At 43.1% G+C, this 14,740-nt stretch overlaps 1 protein-coding gene across 7 annotated transcripts in view; it reads right to left on the reverse strand.

The window, feature by feature from the left end:
• Positions 1 to 14,740, reverse strand: part of LOC135115178 (glycosaminoglycan xylosylkinase-like) — a 183,227-nt gene that overhangs the window by 77,074 nt on the left and 91,413 nt on the right. For all 7 annotated transcript variants that reach the window (XR_010275840.1, XM_064031681.1, XM_064031678.1 and 4 more), the window contains one exon: positions 8,289 to 8,488. Coding sequence is in view for 6 of the 7 variants with exons in the window: in XM_064031681.1 (XP_063887751.1) it covers positions 8,289 to 8,488 (200 nt within the window). In the remaining variant the exon portion in view is untranslated. The remainder of the gene's footprint in view (positions 1 to 8,288; positions 8,489 to 14,740) is intronic.

Raw genomic sequence — 14,740 nt, forward strand, 5'->3', positions numbered from 1 at the left:
ATACTGGTTAACTCTTGCGTTAGAGAGGTGGACAGAACAGGAGTGAGAGAAAGAAGAAAGTCTTGTGCAGCGAGGCAGCGGGAGGAGGGGAGGCATGCAGTTAGCAAGATCAGAAGAGCAGTTGGCATGAAAATAGCGGTAGAAGACAGCTAGATATGCAACATTGCGGCGGTGAGAGAGGGGCTGAAGACAGTCAGTTAGAGGAGAGGAGTTGATGAGACGAAAAGCTTTTGATTCCACCCTGTCTAGAACAGCAGTATGAGTGGAACCCCCCCAGACATGTGAAGCATACTCCATACATGGACGGATAAGGCCCTTGTACAGAGTTAGCAGCTGGGGGGGTGAGAAAAACTGGCGGAGACGTCTCAGAACACCTAACTTCATAGAAGCTGTTTTAGCTAGAGATGAGATGTGAAGTTTCCAGTTCAGATTATAAGTAAAGGACAGACCGAGGATGTTCAGTGTAGAAGAGGGGGACAGTTGAGTGTCATTGAAGAAGAGGGGATAGTTGTCTGGAAGATTGTGTCGAGTTGATAGATGGAGGAATTGAGTTTTTGAGGCATTGAACAATACCAAGTTTGCTCTGCCCCAATCAGAAATTTTAGAAAGATCAGAAGTCAGGCGTTCTGTGGCTCCCCTGCATGATATGTTTACCTCCTGAAGGGTTGGACGTCTATGAAAAGACGTGGAAAAGTGCAGGGTGGTATCATCAGCATAGGAGTGGATAGGACAAGAAGTTTGGTTTAGAAGATCATTAATGAATAATAAGAAGAGAGTGGGTGACAGGACAGAACCCTGAGGAACACCACTGTTAATAGATTTAGGAGAAGAACAGTGACCGTCTACCACAGCAGCAATAGAACGGTCAGAAAGGAAACTTGAGATGAAGTTACAGAGAGAAGGATAGAAACCGTAGGAGGGTAGTTTGGAAATCAAAGCTTTGTGCCAGACTCTATCAAAGGCTTTTGATATGTCCAAGGCAACAGCAAAAGTTTCATCAAAGTCTCTAAAAGAGGATGACCAAGACTCAGTAAGGAAAGCCAGAAGATCACCAGTAGAGCGGCCTTGACGGAACCCATACTGGCGATCAGATAGAAGGTTGTGAAGTGATAGATGTTTAAGAATCTTCCTGTTGAGGATAGATTCAAAAACTTTAGATAAGCAGGAAATTAAAGCAATAGGACGGTAGTTTGAGGGATTAGAGCGGTCACCCTTTTTAGGAACAGGTTGAATGTAGGCAAACTTCCAGCAAGAAGGAAAGGTAGATGTTGACAGACAGAGCTGAAAGAGTTTGACTAGGCAAGGTGCAAGCACGGAGGCACAGTTTCGGAGAACAATAGGAGGGACCCCATCAGGTCCATAAGCCTTCCGAGGGTTTAGGCCAGCGAGGGCATGGAAAATATCATTACGAAGAATTTTAATACGTGGCATGAAGTAGTCAGAGGGTGGAGGAGAGGGAGGAACAAGCCCAGAATCGTCCAAGGTAGAGTTTTTAGCAAAGGTTTGAGCAAAGAGTTCAGCTTTAGAAATAGATGTGATAGCAGTGGTGCCATCTGGTTGAAGTAGAGGAGGGAAAGAAGAAGAAGCAAAGTTATTGGAGATATTTTTGGCTAGATGCCAGAAATCACGAGGGGAGTTAGATCTTGAAAGGTTTTGACATTTTCTGTTAATGAAGGAGTTTTTGGCTAGTTGGAGAACAGACTTGGCATGGTTCCGGGCAGAAATATAAAGTGCATGAGATTCTGGTGAAGGAAGGCTTAAGTACCTTTTGTGGGCCACCTCTCTATCATGTATAGCACGAGAACAAGCTGTGTTAAACCAAGGTTTAGAAGGTTTAGGACGAGAAAAAGAGTGAGGAATGTACGCCTCCATGCCAGACACTATCACCTCTGTTATGCGCTCAGCACACAAAGACGGGTCTCTGACACGGAAGCAGTAGTCATTCCAAGGAAAATCAGCAAAATACCTCCTCAGGTCCCCCCAACTGGTAGAGGCAAAACGCCAGAGGCACCTTCGCTTAGGGGGATCCTGAGAGGGATTGGAGTGATAGGACAAGATAAAGATATGAGATTGTGATCGGAGGAGCCCAACGGAGAAGAAAGGGTGACAGCATAAGCAGAAGGATTAGAGGTCAGGAAAAGGTCAAGAATGTTGGGCGTATCTCCAAGACGGTCAGGAATACGAGTAGGGTGTTGCACCAATTGCTCTAGGTCATGGAGGATAGCAAAGTTGTAGGCTAGTTCACCAGGATGGTCAGTGAAGGGAGAGGAAAGCCAAAGCTGGTGGTGAACATTGAAGTCTCCAAGAATGGAGATCTCTGCAAAAGGGAAGAGGGTCAGAATGTGCTCCACTTTGGAAGTTAAGTAGTCAAAGAATTTCTTATAGTCAGAGGAGTTAGGAGAGAGGTATACAGCACAGATAAATTTAGTATGAGAATGACTCTGTAGTCGTAGCCAGATGGTGGAAAACTCGGAAGATTCAAGAGCGTGGGCACGAGAGCAGGTTAAGTCATTGCGCACATAAACGCAGCATCCAGCTTTGGATCGAAAATGAGGATAGAGAAAGTAGGAGGGAACAGAAAAGGGGCTACTGTCAGTTGCCTCAGACACCTGAGTTTCAGTGAGGAAAAGAAGATGAGGTTTAGAAGAGGAGAGGTGGTGTTCTACAGATTGAAAATTAGATCTTAGACCGCGAATGTTGCAGAAGTTAATGAAGAAAAAGTTGAGGGGGGTGTCAAGACACTTAGGGTCGTCGACGGAAAGGCAGTCCGACCTGGGGACATTTATGGTCCCCTCCCCAGATGGGGACTCCGAGGCTGGTGTAGGAGTCGCCATGATTTTAAAATTTTTTGAGTGAAGGGTGTGTGTGTTATTAGGTGCTTGTAGTTTTGTGTGGAGGAAGAGAGTTGTCTTTAGAGGGCAGGCTGTGACTACCCCCTTGTGTTGTGAGACACAAAGGGAAACGTTCAGTGAGGTCACAGCTGGGTTTAATGATAAGTTCACAGCACCCCCTGAACAGTGCTTTAGACCTCACTGGGAGTAATTATTGTTTCGGCAGGTGTCTACTGCCTCCTCCTGTCAGTGTTAGTGGATTTTCCCAGGAGTTGATATTTAAGTTGGGAATAAAGAGGCTTGAGCTAGAAGCAGAGAAGGAGACTAGAGAAGCTAAGAGGTTTGAATTGGAAGCTGAGAAGGAGAGAGATGAGGAGGCTTGGATTGGAGCTCAACCTGAAACAAGAAAGCTTAAGGCTGAGGAGATTAGGGAAGCCAGGAGGCTTGAGGCCAAGAGAGAAGCTAAGTTCTTTGAGGCGAAGAAGGAAAAAGAGACAAGAATGTATGAGAAGGAAGAGCCTAAGAAGAATAAAATATCTGAGTTGGAGAATACTTGGATAGAGATTAATTCACCTCATGGTATAAGGAAAAGAGGAGTGAGGGAGGATACAGTAAAAAGTCAGATGGTGAGAAGTTTGAAGTTTGAAGTTCATATATGAGTCTGATGAAAAGGTGACAGAGTGGTTCAGATTTGAGAAGAAGGCAGCCAAATTTGATTGGCTAAGATGTTGAAGGGCAAGGCATTAAAAGTCTATGACAGGATGTGAGTGGAGGATTTTGATGATTATGAGGAATTTAAGGCTGACATCCCGAGAGCCTATGAACTACAGCCCAAGGTTTATGGGTTACAGTTCCGAGGAGGGAAGAAAAGGCCCAGGTGACTCTTACCATGAGTGTGCTCACTATCTCAAGGAAACTTTTGAGAAGTGGATAGCTAGCAAGCGTGTCACCTCCTTCTCTGAGTTAAAGGACCTCATGGTGATGGAGCAGTTCATTAATGTGGCTGAGAAGGAACTTGTGCCACTGCTCCAAGAAAAGAGGTTTAAGACCTTAAAGAAGACAGCTATGTGGTCAGGTGACCATGTGTTGGTTCACAGACTTCTGCCTCATTGGATTAGTGGGACATCTGGCAGGGTCAGTGATAGTTTGTCTGGAGGCGCAGCAGGTGCTGGGTCGATGGAAAGTCCACATCATAGTAGTTGTGTTGGTAAAAAGTTAGGATGAGTAAATCCTGTTAGTAACAAGTCTCCACCCAGGCCCCAACAGAAACAGACTGGGAGCATAAAGCATAGCACTCCCAGGTACAGCATGCAGCCTATATGTCATTATTGTAAGAATACTGGGCGTTTTAAATTTAATTGTACCAAATTAGTGACAGCCATGGCTTTCAAGTCTCCCAAAAGCCAGTAGCCTTGATTGTCTCACAGGGCCGAGACTAGGAAAGTGATGAGATCCAGTACATGTTCGGTAGTGAGGGTAGAAAGGCAGGAAGTGCTGCCCCCTCATCTGTTAGTGATACCTCACTGTCCCCCATGAAATTTGGATGGGTGCTGCCCTTTCTTCTGTAAGAGCACTGTTGAGATTGCTGGGGTTGAATATCCCATTACTATTTTGAGAGACACGGCAGTACGGCAGTCGCTGTGCAGGAATATTAATGGGAGATAAGTTGCTGTATGCTGGGTAAATGGTGCCATGGAAAACTTCACTATGATGGAGATGATGTTTGTGTGCCTGCTAGTGACTGTGGAGATAAGGGTGGCCCTAGCAAAAAACCTACCATTATCAGGTGTTGATTTCCTTTCACAGAATGACCTGGCAAGTGGGAGAGTTTGGGTGTAGTCCACTGCAGACATTGTCCCAAGTGTGGAGGTTACTGATGAGATCCTTGACTCTGTTAATGTTATCACTCATACCAAGGTGAGATGAGCACCCTGGCATTGGGTGCCTGTGCCCTCTGCAACTCCTGGGGTCAATTACAATAAGGTAGAGCCACCAAGAGTGGAGTACAGAGTTGGTGTTGATGCCACAGTGTGGGGAGAGTGCCCAGAGGCCTGTCCTGCTGCTGGCAAAGGTTTGGGCAAGCTAAAGTTGAACTCATTTGTGAGTCATGGTGCTGAGGCTGACTGTGCCAGAAGAGAGCTATCACAGGAAACACATGACATTTTTGGAAGTGTTGCCAAGGTTGAGGCTGGAGAGATGGGATTGGATTTTTTGTTTGCTGGTTTGCCTCACTTTGCAGAGCACCCTGGAGGTGGCACTCATGCAGAGTTGTCACATGGTTTGGAGGCTGTGGGTGCCAGTAATCAGTCCATGCCCCAGCCTGGTGTGTCTGGTGTGTTAGGGTTCACTGCTGAGGGTGAGGAGACTTCTAACTCTGCTAGGGAGGTGGGAGTTTCTTCCCCTGTGGAGTGTACCAGAGGCAGGGAGCAGGCTACTCTCCTGCCATGACCAGATACATAGGGATAGCTCACATAGTGAGCTATCCCTATGGCTGCCAGCATGTTCAACAAGAGTTCTGCTCTACAGGGATGCATTACTCCACTCACTGTTAATGCAGGAGAGAGCAGTAAAGAAGTAGAGGGTAGGGCAGTTTTGGTAGAGAGTAACCCTACTCTGTATAGCCAGCAGAGAGAGAGGAGGATAGATTTGGAGCTTCAGTTTGTTGTGCAATCCACAGTTAAGGAAATACATGTGCTAGTAGTACATAGCACCCCAGCATTTGGCTGATTTAGAGTTGGGTAAACTTGGGAGCAGTTGCAACAGTTTTGGTGGCATGGGATGGCCACATTTGTTGATTATTGCTGCATTGATCAGGTGGGCAAGCCTGATTACCTCTTGTCTAGGGGCCCCTCTCCCTTGTGCTATGGCTACTATTGTTTTCCCTGGTGTGGGAATTGTAAGAGATGTTACTACCTCGATTCCTCCTTGTAGGAGCTGTGAAAATGTTGCAGTTGATGTGAATGTCACAGTGCAACATCAGGAAGCAGTGTTGAGTGAAGCTGCTGGTGATAAAGTGATGATTGCCCCTCAAGGGTCACCCACAGCATTGCTGGGGGCTTTGTTTGGCCAAGTCATTGTTAAATGTCAAGTGCTGGTCTGGGTAGTATAGTATATATGATGATGGACACCATCCTCTTCAAAGTGATAAGGAGTTGGATATGATGTGAAGTAACTGCACACAAGAGCAGTTGCTGGGACCAGTGGAATTGGCCCAGGTTCATGTCGGCCTGGCTCAGGTTGGAGCCGGGAATGGTTGTGTTCGGACGGCCATGTGCGGGGGCTTTGCTCCATGTGCGGGAATGTGTGTGCTGTATCCTGGAAAGGAGCAGCCTTCCATTGTAGCAACTTCTGTGTTATCCAATGGTTGGCAGGAGAAGTGAAGTGTGATAGTATTGTTGTGCCTGACATTGAGAAACAGGTTTGGTCATGTCACATCCAGGAAGTACCATTTTATTTAAGTAAGAGCAGGCAGGAGGTTCCTCTTATTTTTGTGCTGAAAGTGGCCTTTTTAGTTTACTCGTTTTATGCGTGTGACATGGTGGTTCTGAGGAGCCAGGAGCAGGCAAGATGGAGTGAAGGTGTGGGCAGCAAATACTCAGTGAAGGACGTAGTATGTTCTGCAGTGTGGAGAATTGGACGGGCCAGTGAGTTAGCCTTGACTGGTGGGCCAGGGTTGACCAGCCAGGAAGTTTGATACCTGGCAGTGCCACAATGATGTTCCAGACTGCCACAGTGTCTGGTGGGCATATTGAGTGTGTCAGGAGCGTAGGGATGATGTTGTTAGATGACTCTTGTGTTTGTGTTGTGAGGAGAAGTACAGAAAAAGGAGTAGGCTGTGTACCAGAGGGAACAGGAAAGGTGAGCATAAGTGGAATAGTGGAGCAAGTAGAGGAAAGAGTAAGAGGAAAAGGAGGAGGAGAGATAAGAATCACAGGAGGAGATGGAGCAGCTATAGCTGCTGGAGAAAAGATGCTACAAACATGACTCCCTGCAGGAGTAATTCCTCATGTCGGCATTACAGGAGATGCCATCGCAAGTCCTAGGTGAGAGCCAGAGACAGGTCTTGTGGAAGGAGGAGTAGGAAAGAAAGAAAGCAGCCATAGCCATAGCTCAGAGGTGTGGGGAAGGAGTGTGTTTTGCATTGTCTCCTTGGTCAGTGGGTGTTGAGCAAGGCCAGGAGTAACAGGCATGAGAGAGAAGCAGAGAGAGGCGAAGAGAACCAGGTGGATATATGTTAGAGAGCCCTTTTAGTAGATATTACTTGAGTATACAAGGCAATAGGCCCCTGCCTGTAGAGTTAGGACTGGTTTCTACAAGAGCCTGCCTGTGATTGGCATGCCCCTGTAATTTGAAGAGATAACTTCTTGCATCAACTCCTCATTGACTCCTGCCCTTTTGTCTGTGGTTGTTGTGCTCTCATATTTTATATTCTGCATGTGTGTAGCCGTCTGTAGTCCTCCTGGGGACTGCACATTGACTACTCACGAACAGGAGAATAACTTGTTGGGCATGGGTTGGCCTGTTACGTGGGAGGTTGTCCACAGAATATTATAAGCCTCATGCCTGTGCGTCCTTCATCCTAGCTGTGCCCCCCTCCCCAGCACATGGTTTGCGATTCTTTCTCAGCAAACTGGGCTTTTTTTGGTGCTTGTTATACTCCCCTCTCAGTCGAAGAATTAAACTGAGCCCTCCATTGAGGCAAAAATTAGCATAACACTACTGGCTAAACACATTCTCCTGCCTCAATACCTCTTACCCCAATGAAAGACCAGTGGGAACAAAGGGCCAAGGTAGTGTTCTAAATATATCATGATACACAACAAATTCGTCCAAGTAGACAGGACAAATTCTGTAGACTTTTCCTTCTAAATAGGCTTAATGGAAACTTAACCAATTAATTTTTCTATATGGGCAGTTTAGGATTAAATGAATAAATAAATAAAAATAATAAAAGAAATGAGAAGAAGAGGAAGAAGAAAAAGAAGAAGAAGAAGAAGAAGAAGAAGAAGAAGAAGAAGAAGAAGAAGATGAAGATGATGAAGATGATGATGATAATAATAATAATAATAATAATAACAATAATAATAATAATAATAATAATAATAATAATAACAATAACAATAATAATAATAATAATAATAATAATAATAATAATAATAATAGCAACAACAACAACAGCAATAATGATGATAATAATAATAATAATAATAATAATAATAATAATAATAATAATAGTAATAATAATAATAATAACAAAAATAATAATAACAAAACTGATGACAAAAAACAAAAAATCATAACAATAATAAAAGTGATAACAATAACAAATAACAATAATAACAATAATAACAATAATAATAATAATAATAATAATAATAATAATAATAATAATAATAATAATAACTATAACAATGATAATGATAACAATAATAACAACAATGATAATAATCTGATTACCTTCCATCTTGAAGAAGGTGGTGGCAAGTTCTTTGGAAGCCACAGGTAAGATGTGCTTTCTGAGAGACACCCAGCGACCCACAGCGAGTGGCACAGTGGGTAGAGCAAGCAGGCGGCTTAGATGAAAAGCAGCCACCTCCCCATTGTGTCTGTCTGCTCCGTCATATATCTCTCCCTCTATGATTTCCTCTCTCAAGTACCTGAATGTAAGAAAATGACCATCTCTCAAATATCTACATCAGTGGAACACAAGAATATAAGAAAATTACCATTTCTCAAATACCTACATCAATGGAACATAAGAACATAATGACATAAGAAAACGTCATCCTTCAAGTACCTGCACCTGTGGAATGAAAGAACAAAACCTCATCTATCAAACACTCAAGTCAATGGAACATAACAACACAAGAAAATGACCTCATCTCTCCTACATCAGCAGAAAATAGGAACTTAAAAACACAAGAAAATTACCTTGTCTATCAAGCACCTGAGTCAGTGGAATGTAAGACCTAAGAACATAAGGAGATGACATTTCTCAAGTACATGAGCATAAGAATATAAGAAAATAAAGACTGCAAGAAGCCGTCAGACCTACATACAGCAGTCTGTGTGTTTGGCATACCTACCTATTTCTATTGATCATTCCCATTTTGTAAATTCATTCAGTCTTCTTTTAAACTTAGCATTAACAACCTGACTACTGGAAAGGTTGTGAGACAGATGAGGAGTATTGGAGCATTGTGACAGATGGGGAGTGTTGTGAGGCAGATGAAGAGTGTTGGAGTGTTATGAGGCAGATAGGGAGTGTTGTGTGAGGTAAGTGGGGAGTGTTGTGAAGCAGGTGGGGAGTGTTGTGAAGCAGATCAGAGGTGTTGGAGTGTTGTGTTGTAAGGCAAGTGAGGAATGTTGAGGCAGGTGGGGAATGTTGTGAGCCAGGTGGGGAGTGCTGTGAGGCAGATCGAGTGTTGGAGTGTTGTGAGGCAGGTGCGGAGTGTTGTGAGGCAGATGGGAAGCATTGTCAGACAGGTGGGGAGTGTTGTAAGGCAGGTGGGGAGTGTTGCAAGACAGGTGAAGAGTGTTGTGAGGCAGACCAGGAGTGTTGGAGTGTTGTGAGGCAGGTGGGGTGTTGGGAGACAGGTGAAGAGTGTTGTGAGGAAGATCAGGAGTATTGGAGTGTTGCAAGGCAGGTGGGAAGTGTTGTGAGACAAGTGGGGAGTATTGTGAGGGAAGTGGGGAGGGCTTGGTTTAACCCTTCAACCGAGAATGAAATATAACAAACAACAAACCCCAACTTGCTGAAAAAGAATCGCAAACCATGTGCTGGGGGAGGCACAGCTAGGACGAAGAACACACAAGTATGAGGCTTATAATATTTTGTGGACAACCTCCCACACAACAGGCCAACCCATGCCCAAAAGAATATCTTCCTGTTCATAAGTAGACCATATGCAGTCTCCTGGAGGACTACAGACAGCTATACATATGCAGGATAGTATGAAATCCTCTGTCTTCAGAGCTCCTAGCAGTGAGCTCTGAATGCCAAACGCATTTAATGGCCCAAAACATTAAAGAAAGATATGAGAGCACAACAACCACAGACAGAAGGGGAGGAAGCAATGAGGAGTCGATGCAAAATCTCTTCAAATTACAGAGGCACGCGAATCACAGGCAGGCTCCTGTAGAAACCAGTCCTAACTCTGCAGGCAGGGGCCTATTGCTTTGTATACTCAAGTAACATCTACTAAAAGGGCTCTCTAACATATAACCCCCTAGTTCTCTTCGCCTTTCTCTGCCTCCCTCTCGTGCCTCTTACTCCTGGCGTTGCTCAACACCCAATGACCAAGGAGACAATGCAAAACACACTCCTTCCCCATGCCTCTGAGTAATGGCTGCAGAAAGTGAGCATTACATTGTTTACAGAACATTATCTCTCATGGTATTAAGTATCAAGTAAGCAAGCATTACATTGTCTGTGGAACATACACTTTTTTTTGTACCAAAAAATTATGATGACAATTTATGAGCAAAATGACTTACAAGCAGACTTCCAGAAAGTATCTCACTCATAACTCGAACACTCTCTGTATGTGTGTGTGTATGTTTGTTTGCGTATGTGTGTGTGTGTGTGTGTGTGTGTGTGTGTGTGTGTGTGTGTGTGTGTGTGTGTGTGTGTGTGTATATATATATATATATATATATATATATATATATATATATATATATATATATATATATATATATATATATATATATATATATATATATATATATAAAGGGATTTCTCAATTTATGTGTGTCTAGAAAATGTGATTTTTGGAATAACATGAAAAAAATTAGTCATTTTTTCATATTACACAGATTATTTAGAATAACATGATGTCAAGAAAATCAAGTTGCATGGCTGGCTTAATTCTGTGATACGGCCACCAGATGTCACCAGGTGTTTCACATGTGTATCGCCAACATGCTGTCCTTTCACATGTTGCTTCAAGCTCATTGTTACCTGCGCACCATTAGTATTAACATCTCTGCTTTCCTCTCTCAGTGCCTTACCACAGTTTTTACCATGGCTTCCAATTGCCCTTTAACTTCTGTAGCAAGTGGCAGTACACCAAAGAGATTTAGGAAGATCTTAACCTAAGAGCAAAAGCTAGAAGTCCTGGAGAGAATTGATAAGGAGCAGAAAATTTCAGTGATTGTGAACGCTGCAGTCTCACTGGGAGGAACTCTTTAATGAGGACATATTAGAGATTGAGAGAGAGAGAGGGTGAGTGCAGCTCATGAAGGAAGCAGCAGCAGCAGCATCAGAAGAACAACCTTGGCGAACCTTGACAGCCACAAACTTGTCCCAATGTACAGACTTATAGAGGCAAGCAATAAAAATCATAGAAGAAAATGATACAAATGTGGAGAGAAGCACTGCAGTTACCAGAGGAGTGATGAGCAAAATTATCGGTTATGTATGAAGTGTTGCTGAAGGAAACGCAACAAAAAAGAAACAACAATCTATAACAGCATTCCTTCAAGCAGACACACCCAAGCCAGTCATGGAATCAGACACAAACCCAGATGCACCCAACACACCCAACATGAAGGTGAAGTCTGATACAGAGTGGTCCAGTGAGCATGAGGCAGAGGTGGAGTCAAAGACAGAGCTACCCAGTGACTGAGATAGTCAATACAAATCTATGTAACTGTACAGCTTAACATAAACATGTACAAGTAAGCAATAATAAAACAAAACTTCTTTATAGGTGTGTTTGATATCCCACAACTCATATCCTTCAACTTAATGTCAGCTGAATGCAATCCTCCAGACTTGGTATGTACTGTACAGTTTAGTTCAGTAATCATGCTCACTTTATGCGATTTTCACATTACACGATTCTTCAGGAATGTATCTCTCCCATAATTTGAGAAATCCCTGTATATATATATATATATATATATATATATATATATATATATATATATATATATATATATATATATATATATATATCCACATTTGGAACAGTTCTAGTGTGTGTGTGTGTGTGTGTGTGTGTGTATGTATATATATATATATATATATATATATATATATATATATATATATATATATATATATATATATATATATATATATATATATATATATATATATACACACACACACACACACACACACACACTAGAAATGTGGGCTCTCGTGCCCACGCTCTTGAATCTTCCGAGTTTTCCACCATCTGGCTACGGCTACAGAGTCACTCTCATACTAAATTTATCTGTGCTGTATACCTCTCACCTAACTCCTCTGACTATAAGAAATTCTTTGACAACTTAACTTCCAAAGTGGAGCACATTCTGACCCTCTTCCCTTTTGCAGAGATCACCATTCTTGGAGACTTTAATGTTCACCACCAGCTTTGCCTTTCCTCTCCCTTCACTGACCATCCTGGTGAACTAGCCTACAACTTTGCTATCCTCCATGACCTAGAGCAATTGGTGCAACACCCTACTCGTATTCCTGACCGTCTCGGAGTTACGCCCAACATTCTTGACCTTTTCCTGACCTCTAATCCTTCTGCTTATGCTGTCACCCTTTCTACTCCGTTGGGCTCCTCCGATCACAATCTCAAATCTTTATCTTGCCCTATCACTCCAATCCCTCCTCAGGATCCCCCTAAGCGAAGGTACCTCTGGCGTTTTGCCTCTGCTAGTTGGGCAGACCTGAGGAGGTATTTTGCTGATTTTCCTTGGAATGACTACTGCTTCCGTGTCAGAGACCCGTCTTTGTGTGCTGAGCACATAACAGAGGTGATAGTGTCTGGCATGGAGGCATACATTCCTCACTCTTTTTCTCGTCCTAAACCTTCCAAACCTTTGTTTAACACAGCTTGTTCTCATGGTATACATGATAGAGAGGTGGCCCACAAAAGGTACTTAAGCCTTCCATCACCAGAATCTCATGCACTTTATATTTCTGCCCGGAACCATGCCAAGTCTGTTCTCCAACTAGCCAAAAACTCCTTCATTAACAGAAAATGTCAAAACCTTTCAAGATCTAACTCCCCTCGTGATTTCTGGCATCTAGCCAAAAATATCTCCAATAACTTTGCTTCTTCTTCTTTCCCTCCTCTATTTCAACCAGATGGCACCACTGCTATCACATCTATTTCTAAAGCTGAACTCTTTGCTCAAACCTTTGCTAAAAACTCTACCTTGGACAATTCTGGGCTTGTTCCTCCCTCTCCTCCACCCTCTGACTACTTCATGCCATCTATTAAAATTCTTCGCAATGATGTTTTCCATGCCATTGCTGGCCTAAACCCTCAGAAGGCTTATGGACCTGATGGTGTCCCTCCTATTGTTCTCCGAAACTGTGCCCCCGTGCTTGCACTTTGCCTAGTCAAACTCTTTCAGCTCTGTCTGTCAACATCTACCTTTCCTTCTTGCTGGAAGTTTGCCTACATTCAACCTGTTCCTAAAAAGGGTGACCGTTCTAATCCCTCAAACTACTGTCCTATTGCTTTCATTTCCTGCCTATCTAAAGTTTTTGAATCTATCCTCAACAGGAAGATTCTTAAACATCTATCACTTCACAACCTTCTATCTGATCGCCAGTATGGGTTCCGTCAAGGCCGCTCTACTGGTGATCTTCTGGCTTTCCTTACTGAGTCTTGGTCATCCTCTTTTAGAGATTTTGGTGAAACTTTTGCTGTTGCCTTGGACATATCAAAAGCTTTTGATAGAGTCTGGCACAAAGCTTTGATTTCCAAACTACCCTCCTATGGTTTCTATCCTTCTCTCTGTAACTTCATATCAAGTTTCCTTTCTGACCATTCTATTGCTGCTGTGGTAGACAGTCACTGTTCTTCTCCTAAATCTATTAACAGTGATATTCCTCAGGGTTCTGTCCTGTCACCCACTCTCTTCTTATTATTCATTAATGATCTTCTAAACCAAACTTCTTGTCCTATCCACTCCTACGCTGATGATACCACCCTGCACTTTTCCACGTCTTTTCATAGACGTCCAACCCTTCAGGAGGTAAACATGTCATGCAGGGAAGCCACAGAACGCCTGACTTCTGATCTTTCTAAAATTTCTGATTGGGGCCGAGCAAACTTGGTATTGTTCAATGCCTCAAAAACTCAATTCCTCCATCTATCAACTCAACACAACCTTACAGACAACTATCCCCTCTTCTTCAATGACACTCAACTGTCCCCCTCTTCTACACTGAACATCCTCGGTCTGTCCTTTACTTATAATCTGAACTGGAAACTTCACATCTCATCTCTAGCTAAAACAGCTTCTATGAAGTTAGGTGTTCTGAGACGTCTCTGCCAGTTTTTCTCACCCTCCCAGCTGCTAACTCTGTACAAGGGCCTTATCCGTCCATGTATGGAGTATGCTTCACATGTCTGAGGAGGTTCCACTCATACTGCTCTTCTAGACAGGGTGGAATCAAAAGCTTTACATCTCATTAACTCCTCTCCTCTAACTGACTGTCTTCAGCCTCTCTCTCACCGCCGCAATGTTGCATACCTAGCTGTCTTCTACCGCTATTTTCATGCTAACTGCTCTTCTGATCTTGCTAACTGCATGCCTCCCCTCCTTCCACGGCCTCGCTGCACAAGACTTTCTTCTTTCTCTCACTCCTATTCTGTCCACCTCTCTAACACAAGAGTTAACCAGTATTCTCAATCATTCATCCCTTTCTCTGGTAAACTCTGGAACTCCCTGCCTGCTTCTGTATTTCCACCTTCCTATGACTTGAATTCCTTCAAGAGGGAGGTTTCAAGACACTTATTCATCAATTTTTGACCACTGCTTTGACCATTTTATTGGACTGGCATGTCAGTGGGCATTTTTTTTATTAGATTTTTGTTGCCCTTGGCCAGTGTCCTTCCTACATAAAAAAAAAAAAAAAACACTAGAACTGTGCCTAACGTGGATTTACC

The sequence above is a fragment of the Scylla paramamosain genome, chromosome 29 (genome assembly GCF_035594125.1).
Source record: "Scylla paramamosain isolate STU-SP2022 chromosome 29, ASM3559412v1, whole genome shotgun sequence".
Taxonomy (NCBI): Eukaryota; Metazoa; Arthropoda; class Malacostraca; order Decapoda; family Portunidae; genus Scylla; species Scylla paramamosain.